The 20,420-nt window shown below is 41.1% G+C and overlaps 1 protein-coding gene across 1 annotated transcript in view; it reads left to right on the forward strand.

Annotated features, from left to right (window-relative positions):
* The window catches only part of LOC134664345 (lipase member H-B-like), a 53,033-nt gene continuing 32,613 nt past the window's right edge, over nt 1–20,420 (forward strand). Inside the window, exons 1-3 of the mRNA XM_063520923.1 lie at nt 1–139; nt 18,811–18,925; nt 19,621–19,766. Coding sequence (XP_063376993.1) covers nt 70–139; nt 18,811–18,925; nt 19,621–19,766 — 331 coding nt within the window. The 5' untranslated portion in view covers nt 1–69. The remainder of the gene's footprint in view (nt 140–18,810; nt 18,926–19,620; nt 19,767–20,420) is intronic.

The following is a 20,420-nucleotide window of genomic DNA, read 5'->3' on the forward strand; positions in this document are numbered from 1 at the left end:
ATTTTTTTTATGAATAAAAAATATGTCTATGAACTTTAGAAATTTATTAAAAGGACTGACGGTGAAGTTATGAGTGTCACAAATATGTGTGTGTTTAAGTGTGTTCTAGTGTTATTTATCTTAATGACTATCGATATAGGTAAGTTTTTTAATACCCTATAGCGTCTCACTGCTGGGCAAAGGCTTCCTCTCTAGACTTCCAATCTTTCCGATTAACTGCAGCATCCGTCCAGTTGCTGTGAAATGTGTCTATGTCGTTTCGCCAACTCTTAGGCCGACCATTTCGGCGTTTACATCGAGGCACACACACTCTGTGGCTATTAAATAGTTAAGTACATTTTTTTTTGTTAGTTAGGTATCTACTCCACTCAAGACCATAAAGCTGTAATTACACCATTTATCGGCTTAATCTCATTATTGTGAAAAAAAAAAATGTAGATTAAGTGAGAGTTGTTCTTGAATGGATTCTTTCGCACCGAACCTTCTCCATTTTTAATCGGTTTAAAATGTAGCCTGTGTCATCCGAGTTATAAAGAGGAATCGATTGACACTCCATTCATCAAAACTAGCACAGACGTCAGAATGATAAAAAAAGAATCCACTTCTCCTTTAAGGGGCCCACTGATTAACAGTCCGCCGGACGGTATCGGCCTGTCAGTTGTTCGAAACTGTCAAAATTTTGTTCTAACTGACAGGCCGATACCGTCCGGCGGACTGTTAATCAGTGGGCCCCTTTAGACCTTATGGTACCAATAATTAATGCTTCATTCCAAACGAAAACTGAAAGTGCTTATTAATTATCCATTTTCCGAGTGAAAAGATCGCCGCCTTTTCGCTCCATAGATATCTCTGACGTTCATCACGTGCTTTACTGTTTTCTAATAAACACGCATAAGCTGGTATTTATGCTATTGCTGACCATGCGACTCGTATTAGATCGAGTAGGTACGGGTAGCACTTTCCCCATAATAAGCATTAAACATCCAGAATCCAGAAATATTGCATTTGTTTTGAGTTTATAGTTTGTAAGTATGTAATAAAATAAGTAGGTAAGGTACCAACTTATTTCGGTCCAGTTGATAATCACAGTCCAAGCTACATAGGTATAACTACGCAATACAACCATAGTCCCACACTACACCACATTTTACTTACATCACTTAACGGGCGGGACAAATGGGAGTAGGCCCTAACTTGTATCATTTGATGTGACGCATTAGAACCATCAATCTTAAATTGAACCGCTGTCCTATAACTACGACCGATTCAATAGAACTGCACCTTGCCAGTAGTTACAGGGCATGTTTAAAACAATTTCAAGACATTGTCAATCGGAATGCTTCTGTATTTAAACGTACTGAAAACAATGTTTCTTGCGCAACTTTCGTTTCTTTAATTATGTAACATTTAAGTCATATTCTGACAACAGGTAGCTATTTAGATAGTTTCTGAGGTAAACGATGAAACAATATGCAGAAAGTAAAAGTGAACCGCGTAATCGTAGTACGATGCAGTTCATTGAGTGAACCATTGAGGTTTAACAGTAGTGTGTTTATGCCGCTCCGAGATCAAAACTTTTCCGCCAGAGGGCGCCAGTATGTATGCGTAAGGTAGTGACAATTTAGTTCACCCTACTCCCCGCTAGATGGCGCCACTGTCTATGCGCAACGTTAGTTCCAAAGGTCTCCGCTAGATGGCGCCACTGGTTAGTTCACCCTACTCCCCGCTAGATGGCGCCACTGTCTATGCGCAACGTTAGTTCCAAAGGTCTCCGCTAGATGGCGCCACTGGTTAGTTCACTCTACTCCCCGCTAGAGGCGCCACTGTCTATGCGCAACGTTAGTTCCGAAAATATCCGCCAGCCCCGCCGGAGGGCGACAGTATGTATGCGCCGCTGGTTAGTTCACTCTACTCCCCGCTAGAGGCGCCACTGTGTATGCGCAACGTTAGTTCCAAAAATCCCCACCAGCCCTGCCTGGGGGCGACAGTATGTATGCGCAAGGTTAGTTCCAAAAATCCCCGCCAGCCCTGCCTGGGGGCGACAGTATGTATGCGTAACGTTAGTTCCAAAATTATCCGTCAGCCCTGCCTGGGGGCGACAGTATGTATGCGCAACGTTAGTTCCAAAACCATCCGCTATGAAATGTTTAGATGTCTCCACTTTGTATGTGAGTTGTTGAATTGCTTAAATGAATAGATATCGCTAGTGGCGCCTTCGTCGGTGGACACTGGACACCGCTAGTTAGTTCCAAAACCATCCGCTATGAAATGAATAGATGTCTCCACTTTGTATGTGAGTTGTTGAATCGCTGAAATGAATAGATATCGCTAGTGGCGCCTTCGTCGGTGGACACCGCTAGTTAATTCCAAAAATCCCCGCCATCCCCGCCAGAGGGCGACAGTATGTATGCGCAACGTTAGTTCCAAAAATCTCCGCCAGCCCCGCTGGAGGGCGACAGTATGTATGCGCGACTTTAGTTCCAAAAATCCCCGGCTGAGGGCGACAGTATGTATGCGCAACGTTAGTTCCAAAAATCCCCGCTAGCCCCGCCTGAGGGCGACAGTATGTATGCGTAACGTTAGTTCACTCTACTCCCCGCTAGAGGCGCCACTGTGTATGCGCAACGTTAGTTCCAAAAATATCCGCCAGCCCCGCCGGAGGGCGACAGTATGTATGCGCAACGTTAGTTTCAAAACCATCCGCTATGAGATGAATAGATGTCTCCACTTTGTATGTGAGTTGTTGAATCGCTTAAATGAATAGATATCCCTAGTGGCACCTTCGTCGGTGAACACCGCTAGTTAGTTCTAAAAATCCCCACCAGCCCTGCCTGGGGGCGACAGTATGTATGCGCAACGTTAGTTCCAAAAATCCCCGCTAGCCCCGCCTGAGGGCGACAGTATGTATGCGCAACGTTAGTTCTAAACTTTCCCCGCCAGAGGGCGACTGTATGTATGCGCAACGTTAGTTCTAAAACCATCCGCTATGATATGTATAGATGAGCAGCCGTCTGAGTATTTCTAAAAAAGTCCGCAGAGTCAGAGGGGGTTCATGGTAAGTTAATTAATCTTGGTCAAGCAAATCTAGTCAGTAGAAAAAGGCGGCAAATTTGAAAAATCGTGGGCTACCAACACTACGTTTGAATAGTTCGAAAATCGTGTGTCATTTATATCTTATCTGTGGAACTGTTTTGTTTACATTTCATCGCTGTTCGATGTACATTCCTGCCTTTTGTTCGTTTCCTAGGGTTACCATACTTTAGTTTGCTTTACATTGCTTCTGACATATCCGGCTTGACAGACTATCGATTCGCTTAACAATATAGATGTCGCTAGTGGCGCCTCGTCAGTGGACACCGCTAGTTAGTTCCAAAAACATCCGCTATGAAATTGCAAAAAGGCCCATCATGTTTGTTTTAAAATATGAGACATATATCGGCGTTTTTTGTTAATACCACGTCAGTGGCAAACAAGCAGACGACCCCGCCTGGCAGTAAGCAGTCACCGTAGCCCATGGACGCCTGCGAATTCAATAGTTTACACGGATGCACTTTTATTTGCGGTTGGTTTTGTCGCTTGTGCTTATCAAATGTATGGAGTTTGTAGTTTACCAACCGTAAAGGGGTTTTTCTTTTATTATACCACATTGGTGGCAAATAAGCATACAGTCCGTCTGATGGTAAGTTGTTACCGTAGCCTTTGGACGCCTGCAACTCCAGGGTGGATACAAGCGCGCTGCCGACTGCCCAAAGATTCAATAACTTTGTTTTAAAATATGAGGCTTATATCGGCGTTTTTTTTAATACCACGTCAGTGGCAAACAAGCAGACGACCCCGCCTGGCAGTAAGCAGTCACCGTAGCCTATGAACGCCTGCGAATTCTATAGTTTACACGGATGCATTTTTATTTGCGGTTGGTTTTGTCGCTTGTGCTTATCAAATGTATGGAGTTTGTAGTTTACCAACCGTAAAGGGGTTTTTCTTTTATTATACCACATTGGTGGCAAATAAGCATACAGTCCGTCTGATGGTAAGTTGTTACCGTAGCCTTTGGACGCCTGCAACTCCAGGGTGGATACAAGCGCGCTGCCGACTGCCCAAAGATTCAATAACTTTGTTTTAAAATATGAGGCTTATATCGGCGTTTTTTTTAATACCACGTCAGTGGCAAACAAGCAGACGACCCCGCCTGGCAGTAAGCAGTCACCGTAGCCTATGAACGCCTGCGAATTCTATAGTTTACACGGATGCATTTTTATTTGCGGTTGGTTTTGTCGCTTGTGCTTATCAAATGTATGGAGTTTGTAGTTTACCAACCGTAAAGGGGTTTTTCTTTTATTATACCACATTGGTGGCAAATAAGCATACAGTCCGTCTGATGGTAAGTTGTTACCGTAGCCTTTGGACGCCTGCAACTCCAGGGTGGATACAAGCGCGCTGCCGACTGCCCAAAGATTCAATAACTTTGTTTTAAAATATGAGGCTTATATCGGCGTTTTTTTTAATACCACGTCAGTGGCAAACAAGCAGACGACCTCGCCTGACAGTAAGCAGTCACCGTAGCCCATGGACGCCTGCGAATTCTATTGTTACCACGGATGCATTTTCTTTTGCGGTTGGTTTTGTCGCTTGTGCTTATCAAATGTATGGAGTTTGTAGTTTACCGACCGCAAAAAGATCCAGATTTTTTTTTTTATATACTACGTCGGTGGCAAACAAGCATCCGGCTCACCTGATGGTAAGCAGCCACCGTAGCCTTTGGACGCTTGCAAGTTCAGACTTTTGAAACCTATACATCATCATCATCATCATCATCATTATTATCATTAGACCCTCAGGAAAACCTCGACACCCCGGACACCTCCGGCCCCCCTGCTCATGTAGTATTTAGGGTTTCTAGCACACTTATTTACGGTTGATTTTGTCTCTTTTGGTTATCAAATGTAGTTTGTAGTTTGCAGACTGCAAAAAGGCCCATTAAGTTTATATAATACGTCGGTGGCAAACAAGCATCCGGCTCACATGATGGTAAGCAGTCAACGTAGCCTATGGATGCCTGCAACTTTAGAGTTGTTACATGCGCGTTGCCGACTGCAAAAAGGTTCAATAAGTTTTTTTCTTTTTTTATATACCACGTCGGTGGCAAACAAGCACACGGCCCGTCTGGTAGTGAGCAGTCACCGTAGCCTATGGACGCCTGCAATTTCGAGATGTTACATGCGCGTCGCCGATCGTTGAGATGTAGACCGTGACGTTCGAAAACAAAAAGTCGTATGTGACTGTAAACTTCCATTCACCGTAGAATTTGACAGATAGAGAGAGTTTGAATTAAGTATTGTAACCTTAGTCAGATAATGAAGCTTATTTGAAAGATTATTAACTCTAAGTACTAGAAATAAAGTAGATTTTACTAATGCTGTAATTCTGTAATGCGACATGGTCATGAAACTCATGCGATGTTGGGGGTATACTCTTCAATCTTTTCAATCGGAATGGTCAGAGGTCAGAGTTCAGAGGTCAGAAAGTCCGTGAGGGACAGAACATACGCAAAGTGAAGAAATTGAAAACACGTTTTAATATACCTGACAACATATCAAGCATAACCTACGTAACTTGGTCGGGTTATTTGTTACCTAACATAAACCATACTAAATTCACTGTGGGGAATTAAAAAAAAATGTGAGTGTGTGACAAGGACAAACAATAATAACGCTTTCTCTGCTACTCCTACTGAAAGATTACATAAGACTATCTCGTTTGGTCATTTCCCCCTCCCAGTCCCTCCCCCCACCGGTTCCAATTATAATATCATAAATGAGATCACAATACCTGCAACCTGTAACTGACGCATACGCTTTCTAAAATTAATTAAAAAATCAGAAAATAACAATGGAGTACGTCATTGAACTCGTTGCGAGGCTGTGGTTTAGTAACAAGGGGTTAGGGTACAATTATAAATGTGGAGATAGCGACGAAACAAATATTGCATTCATCTCATCAATCGAGGCGCTGGTACCTGACGTGGACATTTACAAGTGGGAGGCGGCCCGGATCGATCTCAAGAAGCTGATCAAAGAACTTCTGGAGGAGAGGAGCATCCTTCAGTTACACTCGGGATACCATGCGGAGGGGCTTTTGCTGGAGGTGCTAAGAAAACACAACATTAGATCATTCCTCTCCGTGCCTCTTAAACAGAAAACTTTAATCTGGAAAGACGCGGGGGTGTGGTTCGTAGAGGTGACCAACCCGAAAATCATCAAGAGAACTTATGTGTTTTTTGACTTCGAATAAGTGTACGTCTGTGTATGTCTGAAATAAAAAAATGTTTAAAAGTGAATGAATATTTATTTATTTACCAATCATTTAGGTATTTTATAATGTTCCCAATGCGAGTACAAAAAAAATGCAAAAGCTGGTTTTTCAAAATTCGTTGTTAAGGGGCTCCTTGGCGCTAATGACATTCGATCTGAATCCTTTAGTTTTCTAATGTTTTTAAAGTGAGAACTTCTTTAGCGGCGTTGGGCACTTTCTGAGACAGCGATCACGTGATCGTAACGTTTAGATGGCCACTCAAATAGATGGCAATTAAATCAATAAAGAAAAACTCAATGACATTACATGAAAAAGGTTCTAATCTTGTACGGGTTGAAATACGAGGATCTCACAGTTACATTCAAACTTTATATCACTCAAATATAATTCAATAAAGCTACATCTTGATGAAATCGCTAATAAAAGTGAACTCTAGTAATGGTGAATAAAACTCAAAATATCATGATCAAATATATTTAGATGCGAGATCTGCAAGGTAACTTTACAATTTCTATTCGAATTTTAAAGAATTAACTGTACAAATTTGAATTTTAAACAAGCTCACTGACCAGCAATTTCGGACTAAAGTTTTTCAATAGAAAGGAGGATACATAGTGCTGCAGACATTTTGGCCTAGTCATTGAGTTTTCACTTCTGTCGGCACTCCCGGAGTGCAATCCGTTGTTTTTTTGTAGCTATAATAGCAACGACTTTTAGCAATATAGTATGCCATATTTACTTCAAAGTTCATTGTCTTCGAGATATTCGACATCAAGTTGAACAATTTTAGGCCAACAACCTGGTTTTCAGGCCATAGCTTTTGTGTTAATTATTTTAAAATTTACATCTCTGACCAGTTTTTAGAGACGTCAAAGACAAACCCAAATATGCAGATTTCGTACATGTAAGATCCTTCACAGCAATCCAGCTACGAAAAAAGTGTTATTTTTAGACAATGTTTAAAAAAATCATAAAAAAATAAGTATTCATTAGTTTCAAAATCCGGTAGACAAGAATGGAGATTAAAGATTGAAGAATCGGTAGCCATTTGTCTTATAATTCTATCTGAAGTGTAAATGTAGAAGTAACGGCTCAAACCTTGTCAAATATCGATGAAAACCGCGGGGAGCCCCTTAAGGTGAGGTTGTGTAGAGCAATGTTTCAGAGTTACTAAGCGTGTGTCATCATCGTCGTTAAAAATATATCAAGTTCGATTTCAAACAAAAACAAGACCTAACCTAATCAAAGCAAGTGCTATACCATCTACATATTATGCATAGTAGGTTCTGCCATCTTGTGGGTCCCATTGGAAGTATAAACGTCACATTTACGTCTCGCGCCAAAAATCAGATGGCTCCTATGCTGTATAGTTCATGCATGCTCCCTATTGTCAGTTCAGTACGGTGGCGCTTAAGCAATGTCAATGTGAAAACAAATCCGTTTAAAATTACAAGGAGGGATTTCATATCATCGCTAAGTAGGCGAAAGTGTGTCTGTCTGTCTGTTTGTCTGTTACCTCTTCACGCTTAAGCCGCTGAACCGATTTAGTTGAAATTTGGTATAGAGATAGTTCGAGTCCTGGGGAAAATCAGGGATATCATTCCTGAAGAGAGTGCAAAGGCGGGTGGAATTGAAAGGTTTAATGGCATTGCCTAATAATTGAAGTAAGCAATGAGCATATTGAATGATTGCTATTAGCATTATCCAGGCGCTATACCTACTTTAGCTGCTGTCACTAATTCCACGCAGACGAAGTCGCGGGCAAAAGCTAGTATTTCAATATTTTCGCTAGGATTTTTTGATTGTTTAGTACAAAAATCAACTTTACTTAAATGTAATAAGGTTGACATCTGTTGCGGGGTAGCAGAACTTCTGTGATTGTAGCTCAACTATGCGACGCTAGATGGGCTACTCGTATCTTCAAAAATAAAAATCGTAGATGCAATTTCGACATAATTTCCTTTACTGTAAATTTCAAATTATTGTAATGGGCTAGGGCTCATAGGATAATCTCTTTCGAAATAAGAAAATATGGTCAATCATCCTTTAGATAGCGTTGCGTTTGTAGTAGTGTGCATGTTGACGACATAGGTTTCCAGACCGCAGGGAAGCATCATATATTTGTTAATGCCTGGAAGATTGAGGCCTGTCTGCCCATGCTGATGCTAGCTCTGAGCTTATTGAATTGCCTTTCTTGGAACTCTTCAACGTACTTTCGGTCATTGGTTCATTTGTCTTAGAGTTTGGTAAAATGACATTCGGTCTATATGTTCAGTGGGCATGCTAAGGGTTATATTTGCAAAAACCCAGGTGTTGAGTTTGGTTAATGCTTGAGAGCTCCATGTGCATTTGGCCTGTTTAGTGTCCATATTATGCAGACGCACTGCTTGCCACCATTTGAATATTGTCTTTAGAGCTCTTTGCATTAGGTTGGATATCGTGTGGAAGAAGAAGTTTTGGGTAGAAACGATGTTAGACTAATAATGGACTGACGGATATAGGCTGTCAGTAGTCCTTTTTCCCTGCTTTTGCTATGAAGTTTACCTTGACCCGAGTCCAATTATCTGGTACGATTCACCACGCGAAACTTGCTCTGAATATTATGGCCAGATGCAGATTGCTGTAAAAGCGCCACTGATTTAAATCAAAAAGTTTGGTCTAAAGATGTTTCTTGCTATATTCCAGTCGATATTGCGTGCCACTGTGGATTCGAGGATTCCTATGGGCGCAAAGCTGTGTTTATTACTGGTTGAGTATGAACCGGGGAAGTGGGTGTCTCTGAGCAAGTTCCTCTTCCGTGTTCATAAATGTGCCATCTAGTGTTTAAGGAGACCGAGATAGTTGGTTGGTGTCTTGGAGAGTATTATGTAAGTTCATGCTCCTTTATGAGTTTGGGCAATATCAGGAGGCACCCCGTACGATTGCCCTGTCTAGACGGAACCTTCTCCATTATCTTATTTTTGCCTCCGTTATTTGTTTATTATATTAGACAGGGCAATCGTACGGGGTGCCTCCTGATATTGCCCAAACTCATAAAGGAGCATGAACTTACATAATACTCTCCAAGACACCAACCAACTATCTCGGTCTCCTTAAACACTAGATGGCACATTTATGAACACGGAAGAGGAACTTGCTCAGAGACACCCACTTCCCCGGTTCATACTCAACCAGTAATAAACACAGCTTTGCGCCCATAGGAATCCTCGAATCCACAGTGGCACGCAATATCGACTGGAATATAGCAAGAAACATCTTTAGACCAAACTTTTTGATTTAAATCAGTGGCGCTTTTACAGCAATCTGCATCTGGCCATAATATTCAGAGCAAGTTTCGCGTGGTGAATCGTACCAGATAATTGGACTCGGGTCAAGGTAAACTTCATAGCAAAAGCAGGGAAAAAGGACTACTGACAGCCTATATCCGTCAGTCCATTATTAGTCTAACATCGTTTCTACCCAAAACTTCTTCTTCCACACGATATCCAACCTAATGCAAAGAGCTCTAAAGACAATATTCAAATGGTGGCAAGCAGTGCGTCTGCATAATATGGACACTAAACAGGCCAAATGCACATGGAGCTCTCAAGCATTAACCAAACTCAACACCTGGGTTTTTGCAAATATAACCCTTAGCATGCCCACTGAACATATAGACCGAATGTCATTTTACCAAACTCTAAGACAAATGAACCAATGACCGAAAGTACGTTGAAGAGTTCCAAGAAAGGCAATTCAATAAGCTCAGAGCTAGCATCAGCATGGGCAGACAGGCCTCAATCTTCCAGGCATTAACAAATATATGATGCTTCCCTGCGGTCTGGAAACCTATGTCGTCAACATGCACACTACTACAAACGCAACGCTATCTAAAGGATGATTGACCATATTTTCTTATTTCGAAAGAGATTATCCTATGAGCCCTAGCCCATTACAATAATTTGAAATTTACAGTAAAGGAAATTATGTCGAAATTGCATCTACGATTTTTATTTTTGAAGATACGAGTAGCCCATCTAGCGTCGCATAGTTGAGCTACAATCACAGAAGTTCTGCTACCCCGCAACAGATGTCAACCTTATTACATTTAAGTAAAGTTGATTTTTGTACTAAACAATCAAAAAATCCTAGCGAAAATATTGAAATACTAGCTTTTGCCCGCGACTTCGTCTGCGTGGAATTAGTGACAGCAGCTAAAGTAGGTATAGCGCCTGGATAATGCTAATAGCAATCATTCAATATGCTCATTGCTTACTTCAATTATTAGGCAATGCCATTAAACCTTTCAATTCCACCCGCCTTTGCACTCTCTTCAGGAATGATATCCCTGATTTTCCCCAGGACTCGAACTATCTCTATACCAAATTTCAACTAAATCGGTTCAGCGGCTTAAGCGTGAAGAGGTAACAGACAAACAGACAGACAGACACACTTTCGCCTACTTAGCGATGATATGAAATCCCTCCTTGTAATTTTAAACGGATTTGTTTTCACATTGACATTGCTTAAGCGCCACCGTACTGAACTGACAATAGGGAGCATGCATGAACTATACAGCATAGGAGCCATCTGATTTTTGGCGCGAGACGTAAATGTGACGTTTATACTTCCAATGGGACCCACAAGATGGCAGAACCTACTATGCATAATATGTAGATGGTATAGCACTTGCTTTGATTAGGTTAGGTCTTGTTTTTGTTTGAAATCGAACTTGATATATTTTTAACGACGATGATGACACACGCTTAGTAACTCTGAAACATTGCTCTACACAACCTCACCTTAAGGGGCTCCCCGCGGTTTTCATCGATATTTGACAAGGTTTGAGCCGTTACTTCTACATTTACACTTCAGATAGAATTATAAGACAAATGGCTACCGATTCTTCAATCTTTAATCTCCATTCTTGTCTACCGGATTTTGAAACTAATGAATACTTATTTTTTTATGATTTTTTTAAACATTGTCTAAAAATAACACTTTTTTCGTAGCTGGATTGCTGTGAAGGATCTTACATGTACGAAATCTGCATATTTGGGTTTGTCTTTGACGTCTCTAAAAACTGGTCAGAGATGTAAATTTTAAAATAATTAACACAAAAGCTATGGCCTGAAAACCAGGTTGTTGGCCTAAAATTGTTCAACTTGATGTCGAATATCTCGAAGACAATGAACTTTGAAGTAAATATGGCATACTATATTGCTAAAAGTCGTTGCTATTATAGCTACAAAAAAACAACGGATTGCACTCCGGGAGTGCCGACAGAAGTGAAAACTCAATGACTAGGCCAAAATGTCTGCAGCACTATGTATCCTCCTTTCTATTGAAAAACTTTAGTCCGAAATTGCTGGTCAGTGAGCTTGTTTAAAATTCAAATTTGTACAGTTAATTCTTTAAAATTCGAATAGAAATTGTAAAGTTACCTTGCAGATCTCGCATCTAAATATATTTGATCATGATATTTTGAGTTTTATTCACCATTACTAGAGTTCACTTTTATTAGCGATTTCATCAAGATGTAGCTTTATTGAATTATATTTGAGTGATATAAAGTTTGAATGTAACTGTGAGATCCTCGTATTTCAACCCGTACAAGATTAGAACCTTTTTCATGTAATGTCATTGAGTTTTTCTTTATTGATTTAATTGCCATCTATTTGAGTGGCCATCTAAACGTTACGATCACGTGATCGCTGTCTCAGAAAGTGCCCAACGCCGCTAAAGAAGTTCTCACTTTAAAAACATTAGAAAACTAAAGGATTCAGATCGAATGTCATTAGCGCCAAGGAGCCCCTTAACAACGAATTTTGAAAAACCAGCTTTTGCATTTTTTTTGTACTCGCATTGGGAACATTATAAAATACCTAAATGATTGGTAAATAAATAAATATTCATTCACTTTTAAACATTTTTTTATTTCAGACATACACAGACGTACACTTATTCGAAGTCAAAAAACACATAAGTTCTCTTGATGATTTTCGGGTTGGTCACCTCTACGAACCACACCCCCGCGTCTTTCCAGATTAAAGTTTTCTGTTTAAGAGGCACGGAGAGGAATGATCTAATGTTGTGTTTTCTTAGCACCTCCAGCAAAAGCCCCTCCGCATGGTATCCCGAGTGTAACTGAAGGATGCTCCTCTCCTCCAGAAGTTCTTTGATCAGCTTCTTGAGATCGATCCGGGCCGCCTCCCACTTGTAAATGTCCACGTCAGGTACCAGCGCCTCGATTGATGAGATGAATGCAATATTTGTTTCGTCGCTATCTCCACATTTATAATTGTACCCTAACCCCTTGTTACTAAACCACAGCCTCGCAACGAGTTCAATGACGTACTCCATTGTTATTTTCTGATTTTTTAATTAATTTTAGAAAGCGTATGCGTCAGTTACAGGTTGCAGGTATTGTGATCTCATTTATGATATTATAATTGGAACCGGTGGGGGGAGGGACTGGGAGGGGGAAATGACCAAACGAGATAGTCTTATGTAATCTTTCAGTAGGAGTAGCAGAGAAAGCGTTATTATTGTTTGTCCTTGTCACACACTCACATTTTTTTTTTAATTCCCCACAGTGAATTTAGTATGGTTTATGTTAGGTAACAAATAACCCGACCAAGTTACGTAGGTTATGCTTGATATGTTGTCAGGTATATTAAAACGTGTTTTCAATTTCTTCACTTTGCGTATGTTCTGTCCCTCACGGACTTTCTGACCTCTGAACTCTGACCTCTGACCATTCCGATTGAAAAGATTGAAGAGTATACCCCCAACATCGCATGAGTTTCATGACCATGTCGCATTACAGAATTACAGCATTAGTAAAATCTACTTTATTTCTAGTACTTAGAGTTAATAATCTTTCAAATAAGCTTCATTATCTGACTAAGGTTACAATACTTAATTCAAACTCTCTCTATCTGTCAAATTCTACGGTGAATGGAAGTTTACAGTCACATACGACTTTTTGTTTTCGAACGTCACGGTCTACATCTCAACGATCGGCGACGCGCATGTAACATCTCGAAATTGCAGGCGTCCATAGGCTACGGTGACTGCTCACTACCAGACGGGCCGTGTGCTTGTTTGCCACCGACGTGGTATATAAAAAAAGAAAAAAACTTATTGAACCTTTTTGCAGTCGGCAACGCGCATGTAACAACTCTAAAGTTGCAGGCATCCATAGGCTACGTTAACTGCTTACCATCATGTGAGCCGGATGCTTGTTTGCCACCGACGTATTATATAAACTTAATGGGCCTTTTTGCAGTCTGCAAACTACAAACTACATTTGATAACCAAAAGAGACAAAATAAACCGTAAATAAGTGTGCTAGAAACCCTAAATACTACATGAGCAGGGGGGCCGGAGGTGTCCGGGGTGTCGAGGTTTTCCTGAGGGTCTAATGATAATAATGATGATGATGATGATGATGATGTATAGGTTTCAAAAGTCTGAACTTGCAAGCGTCCAAAGGCTACGGTGGCTGCTTACCATCAGGTGAGCCGGATGCTTGTTTGCCACCGACGTAGTATATAAAAAAAAAAATCTGGATCTTTTTGCGGTCGGTAAACTACAAACTCCATACATTTGATAAGCACAAGCGACAAAACCAACCGCAAAAGAAAATGCATCCGTGGTAACAATAGAATTCGCAGGCGTCCATGGGCTACGGTGACTGCTTACTGTCAGGCGAGGTCGTCTGCTTGTTTGCCACTGACGTGGTATTAAAAAAAACGCCGATATAAGCCTCATATTTTAAAACAAAGTTATTGAATCTTTGGGCAGTCGGCAGCGCGCTTGTATCCACCCTGGAGTTGCAGGCGTCCAAAGGCTACGGTAACAACTTACCATCAGACGGACTGTATGCTTATTTGCCACCAATGTGGTATAATAAAAGAAAAACCCCTTTACGGTTGGTAAACTACAAACTCCATACATTTGATAAGCACAAGCGACAAAACCAACCGCAAATAAAAATGCATCCGTGTAAACTATAGAATTCGCAGGCGTTCATAGGCTACGGTGACTGCTTACTGCCAGGCGGGGTCGTCTGCTTGTTTGCCACTGACGTGGTATTAAAAAAAACGCCGATATAAGCCTCATATTTTAAAACAAAGTTATTGAATCTTTGGGCAGTCGGCAGCGCGCTTGTATCCACCCTGGAGTTGCAGGCGTCCAAAGGCTACGGTAACAACTTACCATCAGACGGACTGTATGCTTATTTGCCACCAATGTGGTATAATAAAAGAAAAACCCCTTTACGGTTGGTAAACTACAAACTCCATACATTTGATAAGCACAAGCGACAAAACCAACCGCAAATAAAAGTGCATCCGTGTAAACTATTGAATTCGCAGGCGTCCATGGGCTACGGTGACTGCTTACTGCCAGGCGGGGTCGTCTGGTTGTTTGCCACTGACGTGGTATTAACAAAAAACGCCGATATATGTCTCATATTTTAAAACAAACATGATGGGCCTTTTTGCAATTTCATAGCGGATGTTTTTGGAACTAACTAGCGGTGTCCACTGACGAGGCGCCACTAGCGACATCTATATTGTTAAGCGAATCGATAGTCTGTCAAGCCGGATATGTCAGAAGCAATGTAAAGCAAACTAAAGTATGGTAACCCTAGGAAACGAACAAAAGGCAGGAATGTACATCGAACAGCGATGAAATGTAAACAAAACAGTTCCACAGATAAGATATAAATGACACACGATTTTCGAACTATTCAAACGTAGTGTTGGTAGCCCACGATTTTTCAAATTTGCCGCCTTTTTCTACTGACTAGATTTGCTTGACCAAGATTAATTAACTTACCATGAACCCCCTCTGACTCTGCGGACTTTTTTAGAAATACTCAGACGGCTGCTCATCTATACATATCATAGCGGATGGTTTTAGAACTAACGTTGCGCATACATACAGTCGCCCTCTGGCGGGGAAAGTTTAGAACTAACGTTGCGCATACATACTGTCGCCCTCAGGCGGGGCTAGCGGGGATTTTTGGAACTAACGTTGCGCATACATACTGTCGCCCCCAGGCAGGGCTGGTGGGGATTTTTAGAACTAACTAGCGGTGTTCACCGACGAAGGTGCCACTAGGGATATCTATTCATTTAAGCGATTCAACAACTCACATACAAAGTGGAGACATCTATTCATCTCATAGCGGATGGTTTTGAAACTAACGTTGCGCATACATACTGTCGCCCTCCGGCGGGGCTGGCGGATATTTTTGGAACTAACGTTGCGCATACACAGTGGCGCCTCTAGCGGGGAGTAGAGTGAACTAACGTTACGCATACATACTGTCGCCCTCAGGCGGGGCTAGCGGGGATTTTTGGAACTAACGTTGCGCATACATACTGTCGCCCTCAGCCGGGGATTTTTGGAACTAAAGTCGCGCATACATACTGTCGCCCTCCAGCGGGGCTGGCGGAGATTTTTGGAACTAACGTTGCGCATACATACTGTCGCCCTCTGGCGGGGATGGCGGGGATTTTTGGAATTAACTAGCGGTGTCCACCGACGAAGGCGCCACTAGCGATATCTATTCATTTCAGCGATTCAACAACTCACATACAAAGTGGAGACATCTATTCATTTCATAGCGGATGGTTTTGGAACTAACTAGCGGTGTCCAGTGTCCACCGACGAAGGCGCCACTAGCGATATCTATTCATTTAAGCAATTCAACAACTCACATACAAAGTGGAGACATCTAAACATTTCATAGCGGATGGTTTTGGAACTAACGTTGCGCATACATACTGTCGCCCCCAGGCAGGGCTGACGGATAATTTTGGAACTAACGTTACGCATACATACTGTCGCCCCCAGGCAGGGCTGGCGGGGATTTTTGGAACTAACCTTGCGCATACATACTGTCGCCCCCAGGCAGGGCTGGTGGGGATTTTTGGAACTAACGTTGCGCATACACAGTGGCGCCTCTAGCGGGGAGTAGAGTGAACTAACCAGCGGCGCATACATACTGTCGCCCTCCGGCGGGGCTGGCGGATATTTTCGGAACTAACGTTGCGCATAGACAGTGGCGCCTCTAGCGGGGAGTAGAGTGAACTAACCAGTGGCGCCATCTAGCGGAGACCTTTGGAACTAACGTTGCGCATAGACAGTGGCGCCATCTAGCGGGGAGTAGGGTGAACTAACCAGTGGCGCCATCTAGCGGAGACCTTTGGAACTAACGTTGCGCATAGACAGTGGCGCCATCTAGCGGGGAGTAGGGTGAACTAAATTGTCACTACCTTACGCATACATACTGGCGCCCTCTGGCGGAAAAGTTTTGATCTCGGAGCGGCATAAACACACTACTTTTAACCGGTTATACTATCTCTTCTGCATCTGATCATTAAATTCTTTCAGTTTCTTACTCTGCGCTCTGCGGTAGGTTTTTAACTTACCATCAAGATACGCAAGATAGAGTTAGACCAAGAAAAGTCTGCAACGATTTTGACAGCTCTCGCAGTGCCAGTGTTATTTTAAACGTCAAACTTCTATGAAATGATGACTTATAAATAACACTTGCACGGAGTGGGCTATCAAAATCGCTGCACACTTTCCTTGGTCAAACTTTAACAATATATATACTATAAGTAGTTAGTTACGGACGGACCCAAGGCAGCAGGGACAGGTGGAGAAAGTAGTGAGGTAGTAGCTTGTGCCCCTTCATCCGTCTGGTCCCGAAGAGCTAGGTAGGTAGGTACTGCCAATTATGCCAATTATAAATATTTAGAGAGTAAAGTTGATTAAGTATTCCGTCTAATCTAACTTTCCACCGATTGGAACAGAACATAGCGAGGGAGTGTCATTTAATTTATAAAAAAATTGAAGTTAATGATGATATTGACATTGCCACTCTTTGTCATTGCTTTGTTAGAGTTAGCTTGGTCTGACTCTACTCGACTATGAAGGTACGTATTCAAGTAATTACATTGAATTATGAGCTTTGTCAATAATCATGTTCATTTGTGATCATATTTTACGAGTAAATGCCATGTGAAAAGAATTAAAGCAGAAGAAGCTACCTTACCTTCCTTACATTACATATGTTATATTATGTTGTATGCCCACTATAAATCATCATCATCAGTATTTAAGAGTTAAATATGCTCTTGTCGGTGGAGTAATCGCCACTCTTCTTTTTGCTGTGGCAGCCTTTTAACTTCCTCAGCTCACTATAAAATAACCATAGATATTCTATCGCCAACCCAAGTTGCTAAAAATAAACATGGAAATATAAATTTTATAATGTAAATTAGCTCATTTCGATGCTGGTAAACTCGTAATACTTTCACCTTCGTACTACGCACTTCGAAGCCAAGCCTTAAATTCGACTGAACTTGATTTCCTTTTTTATCCGATATTTTAGTGGAACGTTAAAGTGAACTGGACATTCCAGTTAACATTCGCCGTTTGTCGTTCACGTGACCAAGATAAAAAGTACAATTGCACCTAATAAACAGAACTATAGTACGCGTAGTAGTGAGATGCGCAAAAAGGTGTTGGTAGAGTTGTCTGTCTCGGCCTAGTTAATTCTTGACGATGCGCAAAAGGAAGAAAGCAACATGGACTGGTTTCCATAGCGTGTGGCACACGCAAACTGTAAAAATATTCCATTCTTTAATGGAATGCACATTAGCTTTGATTGATGGGTGCAGTGCGAAAGAATGGGTTTAAGTGTCGCTTTCGTTTCGAATTACGAGTACATATCAAGTTCACATCGTAACTTTGTAATAATTATCAGTAGTTGGAATTGTCTCACTCTTAACTAAAACATGGCAAGTAGTTGTTCTTCTTAAGAAGATACGGATTTAGATTTACATTACAAAACAAATCTGTATTAGACAAATCACATCAAAGCGCCTTATCTAGAGGCCTCTCCTGACTGGCCAATATTTCGCTCAGGGGATCGGCATTGCAGCGCGGCAATGCGGCCAGCCTTCTGGGCACCCTACGAAGCGACCTGGATTTAGGCTATTTTATATTTAAATTTTGTATGTATCTATGTATTATCTATAACTAGTAATAAAATATTTCTCCTTTGCATTTGTTTTCGTAAAAGTGTAATCGAATTTGAATTTACTACAATGGGGATGTAATGTACATTGATACCGATATAAACTATCTACTATGAAACTTCCCACCCTCAAACTTATAATGAAATCTATTAGGAAACGTAAATAAAGTATATACTGTACCACTTGCAACTTCCCTATAGGTACAGTCGACGTCAAAGAGATCTTTACGACTAACGTTACAAAAAATTATTTACACGACTTTATTGTCATAGCATTTAGGTCGTGTAAACATTTTTTTGTTACTTTGGCTGTAAATTTCTCTTTGACGTCGACTGTACAAGTGTCTGCATGGCACTTGGCTCAGTGTTCACACAATGCACGCAGTGTTCTAGATTCTAAATTGTTCTTGTTGCCCCGCATCCTGTGGCTATCTGACCATGCATTTTGTCAACAGTGCCACACGCCGATGGAGACCTTATGTCGATGATCGACTTTCGCTACTGGCGCTGTGTTATGAAACGAGAGTGGAAGTGTCCGGATTCAGAAATCAATTTCTTCTTGTATACGCCGTAAGTACAACAAGTGAGTGGCAGTAAGACCTGAGCTGTCGGTGTCTTTTTTTTTGTCTGACTCTTTTATTGTAAGTAACTAACTATGTACTTACAGATAAGTAAGAGTCGTGAAGCTTTGTTGTCATTTTGCGGTAGGTAGGTATTTTGTTATTTGAAACAAACATACTTAACATTCTTGTTAATTAAGACACAATATATTATGTATAATTATTTCATTAAATAGGAACATAGAATGGTAATCGCTATTATATAAATGTTGTTTATTCAGTACCTATCGAATTAAATACGCAGTCTTATATGAACATACTTGTACATTTTAAACGGTAGTCAGACTAATTAATATTGATACATTTTATTGTTTTATCAGCAATCAGATAACAATGAATAACTGAATGCTTTTCAGTAAATTAATGTTTATAAATTATCATTTATATTAACACCAATATTATCTACATACATACACTGATAGCTTTTAATTTTATTATCTTTATTCACGCTATGCAAATCGCTTTTATGTTGAACATACCTAAGAAAATGTTGAAATGATGTAGACATTGATGTCAAAAACTTTCTACTATAATCCATTTTTTTGGCCCATTTACCCCACTACGTTGAGCATGGTCCGAAATGCTCTTGGCCGTTTTATTCATTAGTACCTATTAATGTATTGTACGTCAGTGTTTCGTGAATAGGGAGCGGCCGTGGAAGCAATGGATCGACGTGCGCCACAAGGACCTCCTGGACGTGTACGGTTGGAAGCGGAGCAGGAAGAACGTGCTCATCATACACGGGTTCAACGGGACACATTCCAAGAATCCCATGTCCTTTTTACGTGATGGTAAGTAGAGATTCCTTTCACTCGGTTCATCCTCGTCGCAAATAGGGTACTATCATTAAACGCTGTCTTCAAATTGGATGCGGATCCGTATGACGCTCCAGGGTGCGAGCGGGACATCGCTGCATAGTGCTGTCTCGATCACACAGCGGAGCGTCATGCGGTCTGCAACAGTGTTATAATAGCGATATAATATCAACGTGGGTGGGTCACAAGCAGGTCCTAAACGTATTGACAGTGAATGAAAGAGCGCTAGAGACGCAAATGAAAACCACCTTGGTCTGTGGCTATTAGCGAAGTCCTTGCTAGCAGGTTGTAAACCTAAAACGACGACCACGCAAGTCATTAAATAACTAGTGTGGCTGGAAGTCTTCACACACATAGCCAAGAACCCCGAGTTTTTTTTTGACGCGACAGTAATTTAAACTAGCTCTTGTTTATCGGGGTTCACAAACGTCCAAGTAAACGGTTCGCATTTCAATTTTACGAAATTTGCCTCTCGAATAAAATTTTAACATGCGAGGGAAAATCTTGAAAGCGATTTTCTAATTGTGAAAATGAACACAATACGTATTGTTATTGCACACGATGTCTATTATTGATATAACTACATAGGTACATTGCGTTTACTGATCTATTTATACTATCCTTAGGTAC

The sequence above is a fragment of the Cydia fagiglandana genome, chromosome 1, assembly GCF_963556715.1.
Source record: "Cydia fagiglandana chromosome 1, ilCydFagi1.1, whole genome shotgun sequence".
Lineage (NCBI taxonomy): Eukaryota > Metazoa > Arthropoda > Insecta > Lepidoptera > Tortricidae > Cydia > Cydia fagiglandana.